Source organism: Semicossyphus pulcher, unplaced genomic scaffold (assembly GCF_022749685.1).
Source record: "Semicossyphus pulcher isolate SPU_LCO1_2020_fin unplaced genomic scaffold, fSemPul1.0.p SCAF_9, whole genome shotgun sequence".
Lineage (NCBI taxonomy): Eukaryota > Metazoa > Chordata > Actinopteri > Labriformes > Labridae > Semicossyphus > Semicossyphus pulcher.
The window spans coordinates 18,971,543-18,997,893 of record NW_027211770.1 but is presented as its reverse complement, the minus strand read 5'-3'; the positions used below and the strand labels follow the sequence as shown (position 1 = coordinate 18,997,893).

The window sequence follows — 26,351 nt, the reverse complement described above, 5'->3', positions numbered from 1 at the left end:
AAATACTACTAGACAAATACTAGAAGACAACAGATTAATTAAGATCCAATCACAATATCACACAGCTTCCGGAGAGGGATTCATCAGGCAAGTCGAAAAGTTCTACTTCTCAGAGGCCTCAGATGAGATAACATTGTTTTCCTTCAGTGTGTAATCCAAAACAATAAATAAATGGTGCCGTGATGTGTTTATCCTGTCCTATGCCGCCGCCTCCCGGACAAAGCCGTCAATTGCTGGAGGTCGTTCCCATAACAACAGTTGTTGCTAGACACTGGCTGTGCCAGAAACAGATGACCAGTTTTTGTTTGTTACAATTTTAAACGTTCAAAATACCAAATGGTACACTCCTTGAGGTGAGCAGTATCCACAGGAAAATAATTGAACGAACATTTGAAAAGAAATGATGGCTGAAAAAGGCGGATTGACGAAACTCGACATCGGTGTTTTGAGCGCTGAGCAGCAGGAGAAACTGCGAGAGTTCAAGGTATCACTGAAGCTATAGAGCTACATTAGCTAGCCACAAACTGCAGCCTAATGTGTGCTAAACATGCTATTTATTAGCGAGCCTGTAATACATGTTCTTTTATTCTCAGATTAAGACGAGAATCGAAAACGAGAGGTATTTGAGGTCGCATCCAGAGGTAGAGGTATTAATGGGAAACTTTCTGAGGTTAGTTATCTTATTTTCTCCTGTCATGAACATCAGTAGTTTAACTTTGCACACGATGTCAACTGAGCAGGTCTGTTTGAGACGCATCCATCCTGCTTGTGAGTGCATACAAAATTTGCATATAAAAGCTTCACCAAATCCCTCTGAATAACTGCAAGACAAAGTCAGCCTGGGTGTTTTTGCCTTCCTAATGATAGTTTTCAATGCTAATTGTATTGGATATAAAGATATGATAAAGAATGCGGAAATAAACAATAAAGTCACTCTGAAGTGATATACAAATAGTAACTTTATGTCTTGATATGTTCAAAATACATGTTCGTGTTTGTGTTTGTTTTAAAATTAATATTAGATTGTAATTAATATAAATCTCAACATCTTATATTAATTAAAACATCGCCCGATAAAATACTTCAGAAATGCAAAGTTCCAATCGAATTTAGGTTGATGCAAATGTGTTTTTCAAGAAATGTAAACTTGAGTTTGACAGGCAAATATCTTCAGGCGAGTGTAACTTAATACTATCATATTTTGGATTAGATTCAGCAGAGTTTAACTTTTTACTTGTCTGTGCCACGTGTGTGTTGAGCCAACTCATTATTATTATTATTATTATTATTATTATTATTATGCTGTCAACATGTATACATTCACAAACAAATGTAAGCCAAAAAAGGCTGAAGCTGCTTATAGATAAATGTGTCTCTAGCCTCCATTTAGCATTTTGTAAATAAACACTATAGTGTCAGATTTTTTAAACATCTGCCTCAGAAAATGAGGGCCTGAGGGAAAACCTGCAGTCTATGACCTTTTAATGAGAACATTTTGTTTTCAAACACTCAAAAAGTGACATTTATTTGCATTTCCTTTCCTTCTTTCTCAGAGATGTGCTACTTAAAAGGCCATCTGACATCTGTGAGTTTGCTGCAGGTGAGCGCACACACACACACACACACACAAACACACACACACAACACACACAACACACACGAACAAACATGCATGGTCAACTGTTTATTCTGATGTTATGTGTACCATGTAAAGGTAATGTAATTCTATTAATGTGTGGTGGAAGCATTCTAAACTATTTACTGAGTGTATTGTGTAAAAACTACTGATATAGTTGTAATATAGTGAACAGTGTACAGCTAATTGATGCTCTTAATGAGTATTACGTGGGTAGTATGGTAGAGCTTATTTCCTCCTTAAGCAATTAAAAACACACAAAGAACCACACTAATGCAACAAGTGACATAAAGAAGGGACAAAAATGATTGTGGCTGAGTGTTACTGACAGAGTAGGAACCTTATAATACAGAAGAGACAGACGAACACTTTGTTTGCTTGTGCCAGCACACACAATATCATCTCACCCACTTACCAGTGTCAATTGTCTTTTTCAGATCACTTCACCAACGCAGACCTTCAGGTGGTTATTGGCTCCAAAATGGAAAGAAACAATGACATGAAGTGAAATACACCCATCACCAGGCATGCTGCTTCTCCTTGGTGTCTGTCTCAGCACAGAGTATCACATTTATGGACTCTTTTTTTAGTTTGCTTTGTGGCCCTTGTTGATGAGGGACCTGGATGTGGACTCAACCACATGTCCCAGTCAAGATGTTTTATTTACTTAACACATTTATTTAACAATGAAGCTGCAAACACTTTAAACTCTTTCTTTTTTTTAAATTTTTGTTCATAGTCCAGTCTCGCCTTAAATTATTTATCTGTTATGTTGATATCTCCTTTTTTTCATATTTTAGTGCTATTGGAGAATTGAATTCACATTTGTGTGAAAAATACACATTACATATTCATTGGGGGTGGGAATCGCAGGGTAACTCACAATACGATACGTGGCCCACGATAATGATATCATCATGATACAGCGATTCTGCGATAATTGATGTATTGAAAGACAATTATATAGTGATACATCATGATATCTGATCAACTGAAGAATACAAAATGAGTGCAGGATTTATGTATTTATTCACTGCAATTTGGTGTCAGCTTCACAGAATTTGACACAAACTGAGATGAAACAATGTCCGTGTTTCCGGTCTGTAAATTACATTTACCGAACTATAGAACAACTGTAACAAATTGGGCTTTGGATTTGAAAGTGGCTGGCACATCCGTTAACTTTATCTCACTGCTGTCCGACATTATCCCGCTGTCTTCTTCTTTTATCCTGCTGTCAACTTCTTATTAGGCCAATTCATTTCTGTTCACGTTACCCTAATTCATGTGTAAGCGCCACGCCACGGCGAGGAGTCATGAGGGAAATCTGTTTAGAGTGCCATCCATCCATCCACGCATTATCTGTACCGCTAACACATCCGCACCTACGGACAATTTGGAGTCACCAATTCACGAGCACGAGGACTGTGGGAGGAAGCCACACATGTATGGGGAGAACAAACTCCCCACAGAAAGGCCAACTTTGTTTGAACTAGGAACCTTCTAGCTGTGAGGCTCAAGCGCTAATCGGGGCAGCCTTAGAGTGCCATTAAATTATTGATATTTGGTGCCAGCCTATCGATACCTGTATTGCATGAGTCAGGACGACGATATATTGTTATATTGATATTTTGTCCCACCCCGATCACTCTGACATTAGTATACTGCACGAAAATGTGAAACACCATCCGACATCGAGGCGGCTCGTGTAAAGGACAGGAAAACAAGGAGATTCATGAACAAAAAACTGCAACCATTATTTTAGTGTTAATGGGGGAAGTGTAGTATGTCATTGTGGCTTGCTATTCAAGAGCTTCTGCTTTATGTTTGCCAGTTTGAGAGTACATAGAGATTTAAGTGTTTGATTATCTTCCTCCGTGTGTGGCTGTGTGTGTTTGGTTGTGGTGTGTGGATTTGATTTTATTACCCAATCCAGCTTGTCCAGCTGTCATTTGAAGAGTTGTACAAATCAGAGGGGTAAACTTGACATCCTGTCATTAAACCTTTATAAATAAATGAACTATCCTTATCTAACATTGACTCATTCCTTTATTATCCATTGTGGAGCTCTATAATTGTGTTAGATATTCAAGTTTGAAGTGATTTTATAAAAAGATTAAATAGGATGAAGTGTCTTTGTCTAAAAATGTTTACATTATGATCAATTTCAGAATGCATCAATTACATTGGACAGTAATTCTCAACTCCTGTCTGTCTGTCAGTCTCTCTCTCACACACACACACACACACACACACACACACACACACACACACACACGCAGTCAGTGTTGTTTTAATAGCATGCACCTGCTTTGACAGGATGGACAGCAGGTAGCCGCCCAACCAGCTCACCTCAGATATAAGGGAGAGGCAGAGGAACAACAAGCACATCCTCACTTTGTCTACATCCTGCTTCTAAAGGGCAGTTTTTCTGGAGTGTACGTGGGAGCAGGCGCAGATTCTGTAAGTTATACATCCTTTGTGCATAAATCAATCATTTCTTTGCTTTCTTTATGTCTGCGGTGTGTTATTAGAATCAGAATCAAGTTTATAGCCATGTAGGTTTACACATACAAGGAATTTAACTTGGTGTTTAGGTGGAATAGGAAATAATAGAATAGAATAGAAAATAGAAAAGAAATAAGTAAAAAGCTATTAAATAGTTGTTCTCCTATTGTCAGGGACCTTAAATAGAATTTAGATAAAAATAGACGATAAGATATAAAAAAGCAATATAATACAAAATATGTACAACAGGTGTATTTAAAGAGCTGTATGGATGTGCAGGTATGTGCAAGATGATGGTAGTGCATATATTTAACAGTATAAAATTAAAAACATAGCAATGTGAACAGATGGTATATAATCTAGTGTGCTATAATAAAGCACTAACACTGTTTAAGCAATATGTGTTTGTATGTTTTAATCTTTTTTTTTAATGTCTTGAAGCATTATATATTTAGCAGACAAATAGTCAGACATTAAATCTTGTTTGACCTTGTTGATCTATAACTCTTATTTTTCCCATTTCAGGGATTCATTAGGTGCATTTAAATGAGAAGTCAAATCAAGGCAAAGTAAACAAATTGAATGGAGGCAAATGCAACATGCAAATGCCCCTGTGAGATAAGAAGCTATGACCTGTTTGTGGGAAATAAAATGTCCTACAATATAAGAAGTATGTTTGTGGGAAATCTGATTTTCTAAAAACAGATAGGATAGGAAGATAGGAGAAGGAGGCTGACATAATGTTTTTCAGAGCACTTCATGTACATTTACCGTGCCTGTTTTTCACTGCATGTAATCCCCCAGTCTATAAAGCCTCCCAATGGATGAGTAATGATGATGGTAACTATAGCGAGGTATGATCACAAAACCTCAGAGGAGGAAGCATCGTAGACAGCAGGAGGAGATGGCTCGCATGGGGATACGTTCCATAACAACCATTTACACCTTATTACAAAACATGACTTTTTAATGTTATGAAAAGTGCAAAATGACTTGTAACGTGTTGATATTAATGCACTCATGTTCAACAGAGAGGCGAGCAGGTGTTTTCAACATGGCTCCAAAAGGAGGAACCTTTTTCTTCCTGCTCATTCTGGCCTGCGCAGCTTTGGGTGAGCATCAACACTGTCACTTTGTCTCCTCTTATAATCGCCAAAATGCAGTTTATGTTTTCATAAATGTGTGTCCTCTTATGATTATATTTTGCTATCTGTTCAGCTATGAAACCGGACAGGAGGGAAAATAAACAGGATTTCAAAAACATGGCCAGAAGACTGGTATGTGACTTCCTGAATATTTGTTAGCTTTGAAAAAAATTCTCATGTAGAAAACAAATTATTGTTCCTATTTTACACAGAGTGATTGTATGTTGTCACTCATGGTTCACAAATGTTGTTCATGTGTAGTATTTGCATTGGAAATCATTTCCTATTATGGCCAGAGAGGATACATGATCTGAACATTATGCAAAACATGTTACGTGTGTTCTTACAATGTATCTAAGTGTCTGCAATATCTTTCCTGAAGCTACTTTAATTTAAATTTGTAGTTATTGTGTGTTTGAACTTCAGTATGCAAGTGCTGTTGTAAGTGTTTTTTACAGTGGCTAACAAGTAAAGTGCTGCAACGGCCTGAACGTGTTCCATTAGGAGAAACAGGCTGCGAATTCAGAAAGAATGCAAAATCAAAAACCCATGCAAAAGAAAAACACTGCACATCCTTTAGGGGACTTCACAGCTACAATTCTACTAACCATGCTCGATGATTTTCCATTTCTTTTCTTTCATCAGATGAAGAAGTGCCACAATAAGGGTAAGACAGAGCTAATTTACTGTACAAATCCTAACCCTGGTCCTTGTATGAATATTGTGAGTGTTTGTTTGCTTGCATTATGAGTGCTCTAAGTAACATGAACCACAGCGTATTCATGGAAATCCTCATACTTGTCCTGATGTGTTTGAACTGTCCAACATATAAATGTGGATCCTTGCTATGTAACAGGATACCAGGTGCCTCCAATGACGCTGCTGAAATCTGTGTTTGATGACAGGTAATTATTAAAGCACTTGTGTTTGATTATTTTACTTGAAGAGGGGGGATTATGCTGTTTCACACTGTAAGACATATGTAAATTATAATGTTACAATGTTGGATGTCCAGACTAAACGTGGGTGAAGTTTCAAATCTGTAGGTTAAAGGTATGTTGGAGTAATCCCCAGGCTTCTCAGCTCAGTCTGCAGGCTGCTTTGAACGCCAGGTTTCACACAGTTTTTTCTACATGTGCACTTTGTGACATCACAAAGTGCAGCCTCAAGAGCTGGCCAATCAGAAGAAAGTGGGCGCGTAGGGGCGGGGTTTCTTAAAGGGACAGAGCCGAGTCGTTTCAGGCAGAGGCTGTATGAGGGCCTGTAAGAGAGTTTTTTAACTATAGATTATGCTAAGCTACTCCACAGGCATCACAGAGCGAAATATGAAGCTTGAAATAAGCATAATACCCCTTTTATGTAAATAAAATAAATAAATAAATAAATAAAATAATGTTTTGAGCTGATTGTTTCATTGTCATACGGTTGAGGTTGTGTAAACATGAAGCCATGTGTTGCTGAAACTGTGAGAAGAGCTCAGTTTAATTTAACTAAAGGATATAATGAATGATCACACAACACTAATCATTTCTCTTTCTCTCGCAGTGACCTGCCCATGGGGGAAAGAAACACTGACCACTCCAAAAACGTCTTATCTACTTTCATTAAAGTCCTGCAATCTGTCTCTCCCGTCAAAGGCTCAAAAGGCCGAGTTGCCTTCAATGACATGGATAAAATGGTGTGGACAGTCAAACACTTAAACCAAATTAGACTGTTTGTTTTTAACCACACCTGTGTGGCCCAGCACACATTATCTCTCTCTCTCTCTCTCTCTCTCTCTTTAGCCAAACAAGATGTTGAATTGCAGCGATCTTTCAAACGTGATCAAGCGGATGAGGAACTCCTCTGTCAGTACTCTGAAATTATGTCATGATGTTAAGAAAAGAAAATCTATGGAGCAGTTCTTTCTTGATTCTTGCCATGTCTCTTATTCCCCTAGGAGGCATCTAAATGTTACTTGGAAGCATTTTTGGCCCCTCTGTCTTTAGCAACTTTGAACAAAAAGAGTGAAGACAACACAGACTCAGACGATTACGATACACTTCTGTCTGCTGCCAAACTGAGTGTGCTGAACATGCCTTCTTCAAGAATGAACCTCCCTGCCAAAGTAGTTGGCCGAGACAAGACCACCAAGTGGTCAGTGTGCTTTTTTCTAAAAAAATGACTTCCTCCACTGTTTCTATGGAACTTCTCTTAAAATTGTAGATTGTTTTTTTGGTTTCAGGATGAAGATGCTGCAGGAGGGGTACCCTACCATGTCTGAAAAACAAAGGAGGCAGGTGGTAAAATGGGCAAAAGAGCAGATAACTCTGAACTACCATAACTGTACAACATCTAAATCAATATCAAGTAAAGGTTAGTGCTTCATGCCAGAAACCACTTTTTAAAGTAAAATGTAGTCATTCACATATGTAAGGGATAATGTATAGTGAACACTGATGGGGTTCCATTCCACGATAACAACCTGCCTGAACCTCACTATTCATTATCCTGGTTATTACACGGCTATTTATTTACAAAATCAATAATTTGACACACATTGGAACTGATTATATCAATTTAAAAATTATTATATTTTCGGTTTTCATTACAAATAGTCTGTTACACTCACAGAGAGCTGTGTCCATAGCAACAGCACACAGCACAACTGTAGTCTTCTTAAAATGAGCTAAGCTAGCTGTTTTTACTCACATGAATCGAGCTAAGCTAGCTGTTTTTACTCACATGAATCGAGCTAAGCTAGTTGTTTTTACTCACATGAAAATGAGCTAAGCTAGCTGTTTTTGCTCACATTAAAATGAGCTAAGCTAGTTGTTTTTGCTCACATTAAAATGAGCTAAGCTAGTTGTTTTTGCTCACATTAAAATGAGCTAAGCTAGCTGTTTTTGCTCACATTAAAATCAGCTAAGCTAGTTGTTTTTGCTCACATTAAAATGAGCTAAGCTAGCTGTTTTTGCTCACATTAAAATCAGCTAAGCTAGTTGTTTTTGCTCACATTAAAATCAGCTAAGCTAGCCTTTATTGCTTTTTCCCCGCTGTTTCGTCTCTCTTCGTCTTTTTTTTAATATAAATCAGACAGAAGTTACATTTACCAGACTTAGTCCTCCAGTCCTGTGATTAGAGCCGCAGCCCTAGCAACGCTCTGTTATCGAGAAATAACAGACCTCAAGATGCCGTATTTAACCAATCCTAATCAAGTATTTAACACAGCCGTGTAATAAACTCTGATAAAGCATTTATAAGAAAACAAGATACAATCTTTCATGTGTGTTAAACACAATGCAAAGAAAGAAGCTTAAACAGATGGAAAGCACAAGGTGGAAGAGGGAGAAGGAATGAAAAACATTTTAAACCCCTATAAAACTAGATGAGAGAAAAAGAAAATGGAGACAGCGAAAAAGGTGGACGAGGCAGCTAAATTACAGCAAACATGATGAAAACAGCATGATCTATGAGGAAGAGCATGAGGTAGATAAGCATATGTCCTCTTTGATGCAAATCCTACAAAGCAGTATTTACATATGTGTTTGTTGGATCCTTACACGCAATTCATGGAATCATGCAAACCAAAAACACAGACAGGTGATAGTTTTCAGCACTGACTATTAAGCAGGGGGAAAACATCACAATTGATTATAAATGTACATGTACAATAAACACTCTTCGGATCTGTGCAGCAAACACCTAAAATGACAAGAAATTATGCTTTCCTTCCTGCTTTGTTTCAGTTAATTCTCTGTAAGATATAAATACCTTGTAACATCCTCCTTTGTTCTGTAGTGCCAATGAAGCGCTGCAAACCTTCCCTGCAATGGTTGAACTCTGAGGCCTTGACTGCGATGGGCCCATTCCTCTCTGGTTTAACACCAAAGGATGTGGATGCTTCTCCCAAAGAAAAGGTGAGGAGATTAGAGGGTGGTCTGAAAAAAACATGTAAATTGAAATGATAATATTTTAATATGTAGCTCTGTTGGTTTGTTTCCTTCTCTTTCTCTTTTAGCTGTGTGAATTTTTCCGCCTTAACAAATTTAAAGCCCACTTCAGGCTGGCCCCGAAGATGAAACCCAGCCTGGGCAAGAAGCTCCTGCAAAGATTTAAGGAGTGCTTCCAGGAAGAGTCTGCAGAGCAAGTGGACAAGTGTGTATTTACGTGTGAATATGTGTACATCAGTGCATGAAAATAATCTTGCCTTTTAAGACAAATCCAGGTTTATTAAAAATTGTATGTGATGTATTGTCCTGACATAATGGAAAAGGAAGGTTGAACACACTCTTATTGTCTCAGTGGTTTTCCCACACTGCTTACCCTGAATATCTCAGCTCTGTGTGGGGGTTAAGGGTCCTAATGTAATGTACCAGACATTATGGAGAGCTGATTCTATTTCATTGTTGGGATATAACTACATTTCGTCTTTGAACCTCCTCAGGCTCGGCCAACTGTCCTGTTATTATAGTGCTCCTCAAAAGATGACTCCTGACCTCAGTAGGAAACTGCTCGCTCAGCTTGAAGAGTGTGATGACGATGAAAACCCCAAAATCAAAAAGGTATCACTCTCTTTCACCCACGTCCTCCTCAGCCAGGACAAAAGTGATTAATTTAATCTGAATCTCCATAATGTCCTGATTACTCTTTTTACTCTCTCCTGACTCAAGCTGAAGAAGAACCTTGTCAACTCTTTGATGTCAAAATCCAATATTACTCAAACACTTGGGGAGCTGGGCATTAGCCTTAACTCTTTGACTGCAAAACAACTGTCCAAGATCCCAGACCCTGACATCAAAACGCTTCTCAAAAAACTGAGACCCAAAATGAAATGGAAACGGAGACAGCTGCGCGCACTGGTCAAGAAATACCTGGGCAAGAAGAAGGTGTGTTAGCAGGGCAGCTGGCAGCTCATCTCTCACATCCTCTGCCTCTCACCCTAATGATCTGTGTCTGCTTCCCCTCAGTGTAACGGCGTGTCGGCGAAGGAGCTGCTGGAGCTTCGCTCAGTTGCAGGAGGTTTGCCAAGATGTGTCCTCAAACATGTCAGATCCAAGGATATCCTGCATGATAAAGAGAACCTGAAGAACATGTGTAATGGGATGAAGAAGGGGCAGTTGAAGGCCATGCTGCAGGGGGTGAGTAAGGAGAGAGAAGCAGGAAGTAGAGGCTAACTCTATTAATTAAGACAAACTGTGATGACTACTAGCTTTTGAGGGATGAAAGATTCACACAGTAAAGGATTAAATGTTTCCATGCAGCTGCGAGAGGACGTGGATCCCACAGACCTGGTGCAGAATCTGCCTGACTCTTTGCTTCGCAGTGTTTCTCTTCAATTCCTGGCAAAAGCAAACATCTCTTCTTTGGACCAACTGAAGGGTAAAGTGTGGAGTCGGTCACAGGTAATTCCTGAAATGAAGCCTTCAGTTACTGTATTACAAAATCTCTCAAAAACGTATCAGTGATCTTTCACTAAAGTTTGATAGGTAAGAAGTTGTTTTTACAAAGAAATCTACTTTGTCTATTTTGCTTTAGGCAGCTTTCCTGGCAAAAAGGATGTATAACCAAAAAAAGCTTAAGTTCAGGTGAGTACATAAAGCTGTGCACTAAATAAACTAGGGATAGACCGATTATCGGCAGGGCCGATTATCGGCAGGGCCAATTATCGGCGCCGATATTCAGCATTTTGACGCATATCGGCATCGGCCTTTTTAAAAAAAAACATTTTTTAAATTTTTTTAATCTGACGGCCGATAAGAGTTCATTTCTTTGCAAATTTTATTTAACTTTGTTATTTACTTAATAAAACTTCAGGAAGTTATTTATTTATTTATTTAAATTTTCACTTAACTTTATAAGAGATGCTGCTGACCCTGGGAACTTTTTGTTTGTTTGTTTAATAAACATATGCTTAAAGGCATTTAAACAAAGTTAAAGTGTTGGAGTTTATATTATTCAAAATTTTGACGCCAATATTTTAACTTTTACTGCAAATGAATATCGGCTCCAAATATCGGTTATCGGCCTCCTTGACTACTAATAATCAGTATCGGTATCGGCCCTGAAAAAACCATATCGGTCTATCTCTAAAATAAACCCCATAAATTTGATGTACAGAATTCTGCAGGGGGGGCAAAAATGAATGTCTCTACAACACCTCTATCTTGCGACGATCTTACGAAAAGATTAATACTCAGAACTCCCAAAAAGCGTTTTTCAGGGCTTTAACAACACAAAAATGTAGGTAAAAATGTAACATGAAAATACATAATAAGCTTCACCAAATTCACATTTGATGCAGCCATATTTAAAATATAGTGTGGTGTTTAATTAGTGTGCATGTTTTTGTAACTGTATGTACATGTCTGTCATTGCTTCACACTCTCACATTAAAAAAAAACTGTCCGGGACAGAGGGCTGCGTTCAGTCCTTCAGGGAATAACCTGTAAGATGATTAACGAAGCAGCTGACACCGACGTACAAGACATGGCTGAGAGCATAGAAGACACACCGCAGTGGCTGTCCAAAGTGCTGGTATGTATTTACTCACACATACAATGTATACACACACACGTGTAAATAAAACATGTTTACAAACGTATGTTTTCAGGCAAGATGTGCTGCTCGAAAGCTATTTAGAACTTTGGAGAAAGAGAGAGATGACTACTTCAAAAACATCACTGAGGAGGAGATGGATGACATTCCCACCATCTTACTTCTCCACCTGCCGTAAACAAACATTCCTTCCTCTTCCACACTTTAATCAAAGAACTATTTAATAAATTTAACAGCTCTAACTCGCTGTTTGTCATTTACCATACTGCAGGCCTCAGAAGGTGAAGGATCTGCCTGACTATGTGTGTCCTATCCTGCTTGACAAGATGGAAGTGGCCAACCTGAGCTCATTACCTCTCCGTGCCCCATCTCGCGCCGCACTCACCCTGAGAGCTGTATTTTGCATGGCGAATGTACGCGCAAGGATACTGCATCTACTGCTCCACATGTATTATTATTGCATGGTGTGTGCAACAACACGCTGGGATATTTACTCTGTATTTTGCAGGGGACCGACTTATCTGGTCTGACCACTGAAGATGTGTCCAAGTTGGGACCGCTCTTGTGTGAGCTCCCGCCTTCCCAACTGCGCCTCATGGCTCCTGATGTCCTCAAATCCAGCCTCGAGGCCATGGCTTCCTGCCAGCAAATTCCAAAACGCCACAGCGCAGATCTAATTCAGCTGGTCAAACAGAATTATGGGTAGGACAGGCTCAATGTGGCCACTGTTGTTACTGCAGGGAAAGACACAGAGAGCAAGAGTCTAATGCATTTTTAAAAATCTTTTGCAGGGATTTTTCTGATTGGTCAGCTGAGACTATGGAAGCACTGGGTCCGCTCTTACTTTTGGATGATACAACCACATCTGCTCTGCCCAATAAGGTAAAGCAGGAGAGACATTCTGGTAACATTTTCATTACATTCATTTATCAATCGTTCAAAATGAAGACAGTGTTAGGACTGCGCTGTTTTATTGACCATGATGCTGCTTTTTATACCATTGATAAGTCCATCCTTATTAATTGATTAGTTAGATATGTTGGTATTAAGAGGAAAGCACAAGAATGGAGTCATATTGTCAAGTGTTTTTTTGTGTCTGTGGCTTTATATTGCTCTACATCCTCTTGCTGTTATATGGGGTGCCTCAGGGTTCCTTCCTAGGTCCTTTTCTTTTCTCTTTGTGAATGATCCCATGGTCCCAGATCATCAGTAGCTTTGGTTGTATGTCATATTATTGTTACACTGATGTTTTAGTAAAACCTGAAGTACATATCTCTTAACAATACAAAAATCAGAACATTAGTATCCGCTCTTAAATCAAAATATGTCATTCTTGCTTTTCCCGTCTTTACCCTCATTCAGCCATGGATGAAGGACGTCCTGTATTTCCTGAAGTCGCAGCACCAGTCCCGCAGTTCCAAGGCCCTAAAAAAGAAAATATTTGATCTCATCACCAACTCTGCATCAAATGATCGTAGAAAGAGAGAAGGTGAGAAAGGGATATCATGTGCTTGCTGTTATTTTTTTTTTGTCTTTGTTACTGATACTGCGCAAAAAAAAAAAAAAAGCATTCTACTGTACTTCTGTAATCTCACCCTCTATGTCTATCTCTCCTGTCAGTCTCTTCTGACAGCAGCACTCCCAATGCTAAAGTACCAGATGAAGAAACGATCACAGAACTGAAAGAAAGCAACTTCTTCTGGTCTGTTAAACAGCTGGAGCAGATCTCGAATGAAACTTTCAGCAACACTATGGAAATACTCGGGGACATCAATGACTTCAGCACAGAGCAACTGAAAGTCCTTGGTATAAAAGCAATTGAGGTACAGTAGAGACACTGATCCGGGTTCAGATCAGGGAATAGAAGGCTGCTCTGTTGCAGTAATGGAGTAAGAAAGTACATTTTTATATTCTGTTTTTTTCTATTGTTTGTGTTCATGATGGTCTTGACAGTGAGGTAAGTGCAGCGAGGGACAGTAAATAAATAAATGTTGGGAAATGGAGGCCGATTTAACCGGATGGTTCACTTTTTAACAAAGCAAGGCCCTCACCTGCTTTATAAACATTTTCAGTGGACTCTCTAGTTGTCAAAAACTGCAAAATTGTTTCTCACGATCATGATTTGGATTTGGATAATAAGTGTTTCTGTGTTTTCCTGCAGGCCTTGGGCCCAGTGTCACAGATGACTGAGAATAATGTAATGATGCTGGGATGTATAACTCGGGGCTTCTCCAACAAGGACGTGGAGACGCTCCCCATCTCACTGGACACTTTGGGGGAAATTGCCCAATGTGGCTGGACAGAGTCAGAGGTGAAGTATAAAAACAGCCTCATATTCTAATAACTTCAGTAATAATCCACTCATGATCATGGTGTTCTCAATAGATGGCGCCAATGTGGAGGGCTGTTGCTAAATATAACAACCTGACAGCGCAGCAGCTGGGAGATTCAGAGATGGTCACACTGAACCAGTTCATCTGTGGACTAGACTCCGTCGAGATCAAGCAGCTTAACAAGGACGTCTTCATGTTTGTGCTCCAACTTTTATTTATGTCAACAATAACAGTTTTGTTACTTACAAATTAATTTCTATCAAATTATCATGTCATACCAACCAATAAAAGAGTGATGTAGCCTCACAAAAATAGTTGGTGTTCCCCAACTACATATCATGTGTGTGTGTTTGTCACAGGGAGGCTGTGGGTTCATTGGATGATATTCAGTGCTCCATCACGGCTTTACAGCAGTTGAAAACCCGTGCTGTGTCTGCATTTGGATCTCCCAAACACTGGACTGAAGCACAAGTGTCCGACCTGGGAAACATCATCGGTTAGATATTCACCTTTAAGTGTTGTAATCCTTTGGTTTGTGCAGAGGCTAGTTTTACTTCTCATTCTGTGGCATTAGCGTGGTACGAAATACTGACCAGCTGTTTGTGTCTCCCTCAGCTGGGCTGAATGGAATGGAGTTGGCTTCTTTAGACCCGTCAGTCTTCCCATTTCTCACACATACCTGCATCCCCCTCATACCACCAGGCATCCTAGCTGTAAGTAACCTTCTCCTAATCTTAGTTTCTTTTTCAATCACGTGAAATACTTATGCTGGGACGCTCTGATTAGAAGGGGTAAATAAAAAAATAAAATAGAGACGTAAAATAGAATAAAAATAATGATAATGATAAAATAAGGAAGCAGTAATGAAACAGTAACATAAAATAAAAACAATTATAATAATAAGGATATTTGAGAAATATTTACATTTTCTAGTATATACATAGAAAGGGAAAATGATGTACATGTAAGGCAGTGGACTATGTACATTCAAGAGAGATGTATTGCACATGGGGTTGAACTGCACTTGTGCTCGTGTATGGACGTCCTTGTTATCGTGTAGTGGAAAGGGCATTCACTTATAGACAGCTAAGAACTTTGTGGGTTAAACAGCTCAATTTGTAGAAACAATATGTAATTAAAGATACAGCGTGAAGTTCTGCTTTTCTGAAACCACATGTTTCTGATCATTTCTTTGATTTTGAATGTAAGACTTTCACCTGTAATGGACTATTTATACCATGTTGCACTACTTTAAAAGGAACTCTTTCCTCCCCTCTGACCACTGCCCACTTCTTGTCTCCCCTCCAGGCGCTCTCTATTCAGCAGCTGGAAGCCTTTGGACCTGACAACGCTGATATGATAAGCAGTAAACAGCGAGCTGCCCTGAGAGCCGAGCAACTGTCCGCTCTCGACAGTGCCATGACTGGGATTCAGGACCAAACAACAAAACCTGTCCAGTCAGGTAAGAATATGCATGTGCACTGCTGTAAATTCATATATCCCATATTTATGTTGTGTATTTGCGTGTGTTACAAGTTATTTGTCCTTATAATAATCATCCTAACTAAACAAAAACATCCCTTCTGACTGTTTTATATTCTTTGAGACTAATACGTGTTATATAATTTGATTTTTATTACTCATGCATTCACGTTATAGCCGGGGATTTGACTGTAGTTCTTGGATGAGGTGGAGCTAATGGCTTCATCAGCTGATTTGTTCCTTGATTATTGGCTTGATTGTACAATAATGAATTCATAAAGTAGAATGAGAAGTCCCTGATGTGTGCAGTACTCAAGTAAATGTACTTTGTTGTGTTCCCCATCTGACGAAAACACAAATGCAGATATCAAAAGTGTATCGATACTAAGAAAATGAGCGGTCTTTGCACTCAGTCTTCATGTCACTCTCGTTCAGGAGCTCCATCGCTGACTGCCGAGGGGATCTTGTCCTTCCTGAAGCCTCTACTGTTCCTCCTCATGGGGGTCCTGCTGCTGTGAGACCAGAGAGCCACCATGTCCAGCTGCAAAACACACACGCACACACATAGACAGCCATTTTAGTTCTCATGGTTGTGCAGCTTTGACATGTTATTAATAAACTTTATGTGTGAGCATAGTACATGGCTGATAACACGATATAATCAAACGATATGGTGGAAGAATTCTTTGTTTTTATCAGGTTTTCAATAACCTGTCTCTATATATTTATAAGAAAGTATATTTTAATAGAATGAAGAGAATATTTGTCAACGTGATATCCACAGCTCTCCTGCTTCATGAGAATCCCAATAAAGAATATGACTAACCAAGCTACGGTTGAAACAGTATTTAATGCAACACACAGAATTTAATTCATCTTTTTTAATAAACATTTGCTTAGAAACTTTCTTGTCAATGCAAAAACAGAGAGTTAAATAGAACAATGTGTGTTAAAGCATTGGATAGTCTCCTGAGTAGTAAACACGAGCACAAACAGGTCACTGACAGCTGCAGCACATTGAAGGGATAGTTCGTTCTCTCACAGATAGGAGCTCCGTTTATCGATCCTGTGGGCAGAGATATGTCAGCCAGCCAGCAGCCTGCACAGCTAAAACAAACCAAAAAGTATAATAAGATCTGAATAGTCAGCTTCATGTCCTCCTCCTGAGTTGATGTGGATGCTGAGTTGACACCTGTCAATCAATGACACAACCTGATCTGTGCTGGTCGGTCAATGACCAGCACAGATCAGGAACATCTGATTCCCAGAGATGAAGTTTTGCTGAAGCATGATTCTTTTTTGAAGACATATTAAAAATACAAAGCTAACAAATTCACTCATCTTGTGTTCACAGTAATCCCATAAAACGATGCAGACAAACCACAAGCCTAAGCACACACTTCACAGCCTAAGCACACTTTAACTTCAGCTCTTGCACACAGAAGAATCACATCTGATGTGAAAACAGCACATTCCACTATCAAATGTTAATTTCAGCTTTTCCACCTGCACTAAAACTTGTGTTAACTTCTGATTATTGCCGACCACTTCCAAAGCATAATTATTAGGTTATAGTCACATAATTTACAATGTTATTGGTCCAATGAGTAAAATATAATATGCACATGCAGGGACAGAGACAGGTCATCAGAACAAGTCAACATTTAACTTCAGGACGAACCCCTCTGTATGAAGAGTAATCATTGTAATATTCCTCCTGACATGATTCCAATGACGGGACATGAAATCCACATTCCTCATTCTGTGCAGAAACATGTTTCAAACTGAAACTGTCTCATAGCAAAGTTTCCTCTTTGTATGACATCTCTTTCTTTGCATCTCTGTCGGGAAACAACGCAGAGGAGATTGGATGACTCAATCTAAATTCAGATTATTTATCATCACTCGAAGGTGTATCAACGTCTTTTTTCACTGTTCGCCTTCATCTGAACATCAAACTAGTTTTTTTATTTTAATTTTCTGGAGTTACGGGTCTTTTCTTTTTTTGTTCTGTTATAGTTACCGTAATGGCAATTAGCTGGGGTAAAGATTATCACTTTAAACTTGAAAATAGGTCTAAAATATATCTTTAATGTTTGAAAAAGGCTGGCAATAACTTAGAAGTTTTCACACTTTCTAGTAACTGAGCTAACATCTTCTCTAAATATATGAAAACATAAAGAACTGTACAGAAACACACCTGGGCTGCAGTAAAAAAACTCCTGTGTAGGATGAGTTAAAATCAAAACACACACATTCCATCGTCCGTCAACATTCATTGAAACGTTTATCACAGTAGGATTTGTTCCAACACATTATTATATTAATGTTGTCACAACAGTGGACTAGTCAGACTAACTGTTCACTGACAGAAGAAGTTCTAATCTGATTAGTATGAACACAGAAATGCAGCATTATGTCCTGAGCGTGCGAGGCAAAAGGTTAAGGTCTCTTTGACCAGTCAAAATCACTCTACACTCTATATACATTCAACTCTAATTACACCAAGCTTTGGTTGAATCTGTGCATTTGCGCAAACAATCACTTTGATATGAGGTTGATGATAAATAAGGCACTTTATCAGCTATCCGCACTGCTTTACCCCCACGTCAGGGCGTCTTACAGAGATTTCCCTGCGTTTCTTGCGCTGATAAAAGCCATACCGTGAGTTCTAAAGTGTGTGTTTAGATCTGATGCCTTTTCAAATTGTTTACCGCACACCTTACAGGCCAGTGAGCCCTCCTCCTCCATCCCTGGAGCTATGGAGGAGGGCGATGCTGGTGCAGAACCGTCCACAGAGCTCTTATCATCGTGGTTCCTGCTGTTACCAGGGGAAGGTGCTGCGTGCAGGCTGACTGACTGCTGGTTTTCAGTGAATGCATTTCTCACTTTGTGGGTGATGAAGCGATGGCGTGCCAGGGAGGAGAGGGACGTGAAGCAGGCGCCGCACTGTTGGCACTGCTGACCGCCGCCCTCCGTCCCTCCACGCTGGTGCTGGCTGATGTGCTCCAGGAACAATGGCTGGTCCTCTGTGGCGAAGCCACAGATGGCACAGCGGAACCCGGACTCAGGGAGGGAGTACGAGGGAGGAGCATCTGAGGGGGGCTGCAGCTTCTTTACTGGACTCGCCCCGTCTGTGGAATCCTCATCCTGCTCCATCTTCACAGCTGCTCTGCGTCTCCGGCGAGCCCCCAAACTGCTGTCCTGTTCTGATGAGCTGTCCGCCTCATCTCCGCCTGCCTGTGAGCAGAGGGAATCTGACGTTAACAACATATGTGTGAAAAGTCTTCTTCTTCTTCTTCTTCTTCTTAAAAGAAACAGAGAGGCTCACCATCCGTGCGTCCTGGCTCTCTGCGTTCATGCTGTGTCTCAGTTTAATATGCCTCTCCAACAACGCTCTGCTGCCGAATGTTTTCTTACCCTCACTACAAAACCTACACACACAAACACAACTTATATTACCACATTATGCTGCGTTGATTTAGTGATTGCAGTGACGGTTTTTAACTGGAGGTCATAATGAGGATAGAGGATGCAGAATGTGTCAAACTCACTGGCAGCGAAAGCCTCGGTTCATGCCTTTGTGTTTGTCTCTGATGTGACGCCTCATACTGGAGGTGGTGGTGAAAGAGCTCTCACATTTGTTACAAGGAAACTTCTTCAGAGTCTGTACAACACAAATACAAAAAACACCACATTAATTCAGTTAAAGCTGCATCTGAAAACAAACTTAATCTAGCCAAATAATTCAAACAGCAGGGTGATGCTGGACTTCCAGACCTTGCTATGTTGCTCCGCCATGTGGGTAATGTAATCCTCCCGGTCTGTGAAGCGTGCGTGGCAAGGCGCACACTTCCACCCCGAGGGGGCCTTCATCCTTTCTTTCTTCACTTTCTCTTCTTTATTGTCATCCATCCATTCCTCCCCGTCTGAACTCTCCAACTTCAAAGACGGTCGTGAACGAGAAGGAGCAGCTGGAGGTGAGGGCAGCTCCTGTTTTAAGGCCAGAGTCTTATGGGTCTGACGATAACAGAGAGGAGGGGAAAATAAATACAGTGGGGAAAATAGAGTGCGACATAAGGCAGATATTTCCTGTCCTAACACTTACTGAATTTTATGAGAATATACATGCATGCTTTTACCTTGAAATGATCCAGCAGGGAATTTCTCTGAGAAAACAATTTGGTGCACTCGGGGCATTTGAACACATGCACCTTCTGATTGATTAAATGAGTGTCAAAGTGGATGTACAGCAGGGACTTGTTAGTAAAAACCGTGTCACACATGACACACTTGTAGATCAGCCTGTAAAGAAATAAAAACTGGGTCAACTGATTGAAACAAAAAACATTCATCGTCATATAAAAAAGCTGATTTTGTGTACATTGTCTGTCCATCGGTGAGTGTAGGATGCTGGGCGTTGATGTGGTTCTGGATGCTGGGAGCAGACTTGAAAGCCATGGGACAGCTGGGGCACTTGTGGAACATGTCACAATGAGCCTGTTGGATGTGAGCCTTCACTGAGTTGAGGCCTCCAAACACCACGAGGCAACTGGAACATCTACAGAGTGAGAAAGAAAATTTGAAGATATTCCCTCCAGGTGTTCCTGAGACATCACGGGGAATATCAGCCAACATGTATTTATAGGACATTATGATGTCCCAGTGAGGTGGACATTTTGTATAAAAATTAGAGATAGACCGATATGGTTTTTTCAGGGCCGATACCGATACCGATTATTAGTAGTCAAAGAGGCCGATAACCGATATTTGGAGCCGATATTCATTTGCAGTAAAACTGAAAATATTGGCGTCAAAATTTTGAATAATATAAACTCCAACACTTAACTTTGTTTAAATGCCTTTAAGCATATGTTTATTAAACAAACAAACAAAAAGCGCAGGGAGTTCTCAGGGTCAGCAGCATCTCTTATAAAGTTAAGTGAAAATTTAAATAAATAAATAAATAACTTCCTGAAGTTTTATTAAGTAAATAAAACAAAGTTAAATAAAATTTGCAAAGAAATGAACTTTTTCTCCTCTCCGCCGTGTGTGTGAGCACTCTGCACTCTTATTGGCCGTCGGATAAAAAAAAAAAAAAAAAAAAGGCCGATGTCGATATGCGTCAAAATGCCGAATATCGGCATCATCACGTCTTTGTTTTATCCTATAAGACAGTGGTTCCCAACCTTTCTGACTACACGGACCAGACAGTAGCTACAATATTTCGGTCCGGGGTGGGGTGGATGGGGTTTAATACGAGACGATCCGACTAGAGGGAGAGGCGGCGCGGGTCAGAGACAGATGATCCAGAGTGTGATCTACAAGCAGTTTAGCGGAATTTATATCATGCAGCTCAGTGAGGATACCGATCTGTGTGTGTTTCTCGAGCTCTGCCCCTGAGTTAATAGGGTTGCAATCGCTCCCCTATTTCCGTGAACAACCTAACCTACCTAACCTTATAAAGAATAAAATACGTCTCCACCACATGCTGTGAATGAGAAGACCCGGAGGTGATCCAGGCGTAGTTTATCAGAGTTATCATAAGCACGGGGAGGAGACAGACATTAGGAGAGGAGCAGATAGGACACAGATCTGTGTGTGTTTTAATGCTCTGTAGCCTAGCTGTCTCAATAACGTCGCGATCTGCCCGTATTTCCGCGCCCAGTCTCCACAGGCTGTCATATGCCCATACGCTGTGTAGTTCATATATTTCACTGATAAACACAGAGCTTTAGAGGGGCATCAGGCTTCATGATCAAACAAAGTTTCATATCACGTCATGGGATGTGACCAGGGTTGCCAGGTCTGCGTTTTTTTCGGCTGAATTTGGCTACTTTTGTAGTGTTGCTGCAGGCGCAAGGTCCTGTCTGGTTGCACACTTCGCACAGCCCATGACACGATTCTGACTCCGTGTATGTTTGGAATGTCACCCCTATTGGGTTTCGCTGCCTGCCACTCAATGACCTAAGGCCCGGGGGTTGGGAACCCCTGCTAAAAGATGTGTGTGAAATTGTGTCATAATTAAAGTGTGATGTTTTTGCTTTTGGCCAAAATCTGTGAACTTGACTGATGACCATCAAATTCTCATCACTTCATCCTCCACTCCAATTTGATGTTGATGCAGAAGAACATTGCACCTCTGACCATTGCTGTCCCCGGCGCTCAGGCTCAAAAAAGTGCACATCAATAGAATGTATGTGGTTTTACAAAAGTAAAGTATATTTTTGTTTAATGAAACAACTAAAGGGAAATATATCACACCTGTATCCAATGCGGCGTGCAAAGTGCAAACAGGTCTCGTCCAGGTGTGTTTGAAATAGCGGCTGCTTGGTCGTGCCGCCACACTCGGGGCAGACGTGTGGAGAGCAGCCTTGGTGGGTGCGCTGATGAGCTGCTGCACTGCAGCTGTTGGGCAGGAGCATGGGAGGAGAACACTCAGTGCATGGCTGGAGAACAACAGAAGAAGAAAGAAACAAGTTAGAGATTATTTCCAAATCATTGGAGAGCAACTTATTCAAACTCACATTCAAAAAGACTCACAGTGGTTTGTGCTTGCTTGATTTCTTGGAAGTGCTCGGCCACCTCTTCTTTGCTGCCAAACTGAGCCTGACACTCGGGACATTTATTACCGACGTACTGCGCTGCCTCTGCCTTCTTGTTTGATACTGCTTTACGTGTCGGGTTTGAAGTGGCCTGGCCTAAAGAGGATGCTGAAGCTCTTGAAGAGGCTGTCAGAAGAGATGGAGTGAGCCCACCTGAGGAATCATAGAGGAATATACAAAGAGAAACGATCACACACACGAGCCCAGAAATCAGACATTTTAAACAACAGAAACCAGGTTCACAAACCAACTGCTGTGGGCTCCTGTTGGCCGATCATCTGCTCCACAGGTACAGGTTTCATGACCAGGTGCGAACACTGCATGATCAGGCCTTTCTCCTTGTGCTCTCTGGCGTGTAACAGCAGGCTGCACTTGTTGAAGAAGGCTAAGCGCTTGGCGCAGTGATTACAGGTCACCTCAATCCTCAGCGAGCGCCGAGCGTAGTGCCGCGCCAAACTCTGCTCCAGGGCAAACGCATCACCGCACTCAAGACAGCGGTAACCCTGCGGGGGAACAGTTATTATGAAATACAGTTACTGCTCATAATGCTTATAATGCAATATCAGATGAGTTATAATGCAAACATTCTCAACCTCTTTTTTAACACAAATACAAAACAAGTTATCTTCTATCTGTAAAGTTGGTTGATCGAGCTATCGATTTCATCGTTTTATCACTATACACAATGACGGTTTACCTGTGCAGGTAAAGGGAGGCCCCACTCTGCAGGAAGAGGGGAGCTCAGATCTGGTTTGTAACTGGGCAGCAGGTTCTTGTTGTTGAGGATCTTGTTGAAAGCTTCGACCAGGTTGGTCTGACTCTTGGAGATGATTGCCCCCGTGCTGTTAACGATGGAGGCCGGTCTACTGCTGCCCTGAGGAGTGAGCAGAGGGGTCTGAGTCATCCCACTGTGCTGACCTTTTGGAGGCAGGCTGCGAGCGTTGATCCCCCCTTGGCTGACTCTGGGAAACGAGACAGAGATGGAGGGCAGGGCTGCAGTCTTAGTGATGCTGACAGCTGTGGGGGAGACTTTAGGCTTGGCGTCCGCTGCGGTTTTGTCTTTAGCGACTTGTAGCAACCGAGGTCGTTGTGCTAATTCCCTCTTGGATCTTGTGTTATGACACTCTGGTGAAGGTTTTGAAGCATCCACGCGCTTAACAGTGGCTTTTCCACCTTTTTTGGGTGCAGCACCAGCCACAGTCCTTGTGATGCTGCCTGTAGGCATTTTGATTTTAACTTTGAGGGGACGCAACGGAGGTGACAGAGTCTCTGCAGCACCAGCCGTCACATGATCTTCAGTGTCAGCACCACAGTAATGCAGCTCCTCAGTGTCTCCGGACTTGTCCTCGTCTCTGGGCTCAGTTTCCATGAGCTCCTCTTGGTGATGAAAATTCTCCTTGTTTGCTGCTGGATTGGACAATTGAGCCACATCTGGGCTCCTGCTTTTCTTGGGGACTACAAGACCTGTCTCGCTGGGTGGTGGGCTCTCAGGCGAGTCCCTCTCATCAATCACATGCTCTGGATATTTCTCCTCTTGGACTGATCTAGAGTCTATGCTCAGTGCGGGGAGGTTGTCCTGGGAGCTTTTTGGTTTAGGAGCTGTGGATGGAGGACGAAGGGAAGGTGGCCCCTTTTCCGCAAGTTTGGGTTTAGGATTTGCAGGTACCAGAGAAGGAGGATGAGGAAGATGAGACACAGGACTGGACGTGGTGACAGGAGACCTAAGAAGCTCAGCCCGTACTTTTGCTCTGTGTTTGAATTTTGGAGGAGAAGGCAATTCAGTGTCTGGACTCTCCTGGATCACCAGTGGACCTCCCAGGTCTGGCTCTGAGTCGTCATCATCTGAGTGCATAACATGTTTCATTCCAGTCTTAACAGACCCGTTTTTGTGTAAAGGAGAGGAAGATGGAGTACTGAGGGGACATGGTTCCTCCTCCTGAGGGGAGCGAGGAAAGTGAGGGCTGACGGAGTGTGGGGAGGGAGGAGTTAAAGACTTGGTATTGACACTAGTAGGAGACTGGAGGTTAAGGAAGGGCTTCAAAGTGTTCACAACAACAGTCTTGTTCTGGGCCGATGCAACCTCAGCTCCTTTATCGCTTTCATTAGGGTTCTGTCTGGACAGTAGTGGTGTTGAACGGGGCCATGGCTCTGTGTTGGACAGTCCCTGATCCCTGGGAACAGATCCTTCAAAGCCATTGGCAATCTGAGACTCTGGAGGGGCATCAGCAGGCATTTTAGGACCGAGTGGCGATGAGTGGTCACTAAACTTGACCTGAACCTGAGAATTTAAACCGCTGCCTGAGGGATTGTCCGATTTATCCATGATAGACTTCTCCTCCTCTTCGGCAGACTCAGACAGCACCCTGTTCTTCACAATAACACTGACCACAGGGGGGTCGCTGTGTAAGAGTGGAGGGCAGGGAAAGCCTGAAGGAGACCCGCTCTCCCCTTCATCTCCATCAGTGCCCTCTTCATCTTGTTCTTCCTCTGGACTTGATTGAATGGCCTCTTTGGCATCAATGTCAGGAATGTCAAAGGCGGCCAGCAAATCATCAAAGTCTGGGGTCTTCATGTCCCCCATTGCCAGCACGAGGCTCAAACCTGACAGGGCAACAAATGAACCACATTAACATTATGTGTTATGATGGAGCGTAAGCTACTGTGATTGCACACATTGTAAAGCTAAAGACTTTTAGTGGACCTGACGAAAATCAGCTGCTGCAGTGCTGTCATCTTTATACAATCAGGCCATGAAAATAATAGATACAAAACCCATCTGGTGGCATCATTGTCATATATTACAAAATACAGCCTATTAAGTTTTGCTTCATGCATTTATGTTTCCTCAAATGTACATGAGAGAGAGAGTAACCACAGGAGTATAAATAAGGGCAACTGTAAAATCACATGACAATCAGCTGTCTCCATTAAGGGCTGTCAACTCTGCAACACATTAACAACTGACATCAAATTAATCCCCGATATAAAATCTTTCACAACAAAGGTTAAATGCGGTCTCAAAGCAAACCAGAGCTGTAGGCATTTTCAGCTAATTGTATTTTAAAGTATTTATTTGTATCATTTATGTATGTTGCTATATTATGGCATCTATTTTTAAATGTACTTTCAAATCTGTGGTTTTATGATAGCGACTGCTTTATTTTTTTATTACATTGTATATGTAAATGCCCAACTAGGAGTTGAGTTAAGTTAAAGGTAAATTAAAAGCTAAGCCTAATATAACGTATATTTGATTCTGACACGTTCAAACAGCTAGCTTTGTAGGTTTATGTCTCGTTTAAATAAAAATAAAGTGACAGCTCGTATCATAAGAGAGTCGAGTATCAGATTATTTCTCTCCACTTTACCGATAAATATACAGGTCTAATGAAACGAGACAAAGAGTTGTACAGAGTTGCTGTTAAGCATGTCAAACTTGTCATGTTGCAACAAGTGGGTCCTTCTGCTAACAGCTAGCTAAGCTTTAGCATTAACTATTAGCTGGCCTTGCTAACGTCAACCGGACAACTTAAATCAAGTAGTCAAAAAAACATTCAGCCATATCAGTTAAGCACTGAGCTAATGACGTCCTCATAAAACTATAAAACTGTATTTAATTATGGCTGCTCTATTTGAATCTTTAAAAACAACATGCTTGTCTTCACTTGAATTACCTGCTAGTTTGCGGAGTTGGTTCCTGACTTTTCCCTCGGACGCACAATTCTTACGTCACCAAATTATGCGACACCAACTTCCAAGTAGCCTCCAAATGTTTACATTTCCCGTTAACAACATAAATTAAATGTCATGCCATAACATTCATATTTTACCTTTTCCAATAAGACAAATACTTTTGTAATATGAATTGTTCTTTTTATAATATTTTTTTTTACAAACTGTGAATATTTGCTTATTTATTTAAAGCTCCTGTGAAGAGTTTTTCTTTGGTTATTAAAAAGAATGAAATTAATTCTGATGACTTTATATGACCTACAAAAGAAAACCAGACCATCAGCGACAAGACTGACTATTGCGATTTAGTTATTTTTAATGCCTGAAACTGCTGGCGGGGGTAGGTGTCAGGAGAAGCGATTAATTACATGCT

General features: G+C 40.9%; 3 protein-coding genes across 3 annotated transcripts; 2 read left to right on the top strand and 1 right to left on the bottom strand.

Moving 5' to 3' along the window:
• The first annotated feature begins 294 nt into the window (after window positions 1-294).
• LOC138584617 (RIIa domain-containing protein 1) lies at window positions 295-3,656 on the top strand. The gene is made up of 4 exons (XM_069656893.1): window positions 295-484; window positions 594-670; window positions 1,554-1,600; window positions 2,074-3,656. Exons 1-4 carry the CDS (start codon window positions 401-403, stop codon window positions 2,142-2,144), a joined length of 279 nt encoding a protein of 92 aa, XP_069512994.1. The 5' UTR covers window positions 295-400; the 3' UTR covers window positions 2,145-3,656.
• Window positions 3,657-4,035: 379 nt separating this feature from the next.
• otoa (otoancorin) lies at window positions 4,036-16,470 on the top strand. Its single transcript, XM_069656192.1, has 29 exons — window positions 4,036-4,099; window positions 5,176-5,256; window positions 5,363-5,421; window positions 5,935-5,956; window positions 6,146-6,194; window positions 6,835-6,967; window positions 7,074-7,136; window positions 7,229-7,425; window positions 7,514-7,644; window positions 9,070-9,188; window positions 9,290-9,426; window positions 9,716-9,833; window positions 9,942-10,157; window positions 10,239-10,409; window positions 10,533-10,673; window positions 10,807-10,856; window positions 11,685-11,805; window positions 11,882-12,000; window positions 12,098-12,239; window positions 12,335-12,528; window positions 12,618-12,708; window positions 13,189-13,315; window positions 13,447-13,649; window positions 13,988-14,137; window positions 14,212-14,354; window positions 14,519-14,655; window positions 14,775-14,872; window positions 15,468-15,621; window positions 16,077-16,470. Exons 2-29 carry the CDS (start codon window positions 5,199-5,201, stop codon window positions 16,157-16,159), a joined length of 3,426 nt encoding a protein of 1,141 aa, XP_069512293.1. The 5' UTR covers window positions 4,036-4,099; window positions 5,176-5,198; the 3' UTR covers window positions 16,160-16,470.
• znf687a (zinc finger protein 687a) lies at window positions 16,457-25,947 on the bottom strand. The gene is made up of 11 exons (XM_069656193.1): window positions 25,921-25,947; window positions 22,944-24,847; window positions 22,494-22,749; window positions 22,185-22,399; window positions 21,906-22,090; window positions 20,026-20,202; window positions 19,784-19,946; window positions 19,422-19,661; window positions 19,196-19,308; window positions 18,973-19,075; window positions 16,457-18,881 (listed from the first exon to the last, which is right to left on the bottom strand). The coding sequence occupies exons 2-11, from the start codon at window positions 24,825-24,827 to the stop codon at window positions 18,261-18,263; spliced, it is 3,957 nt and encodes a 1,318-aa protein (XP_069512294.1). The 5' UTR covers window positions 24,828-24,847; window positions 25,921-25,947; the 3' UTR covers window positions 16,457-18,260.
• Window positions 25,948-26,351: the final 404 nt, after the last annotated feature.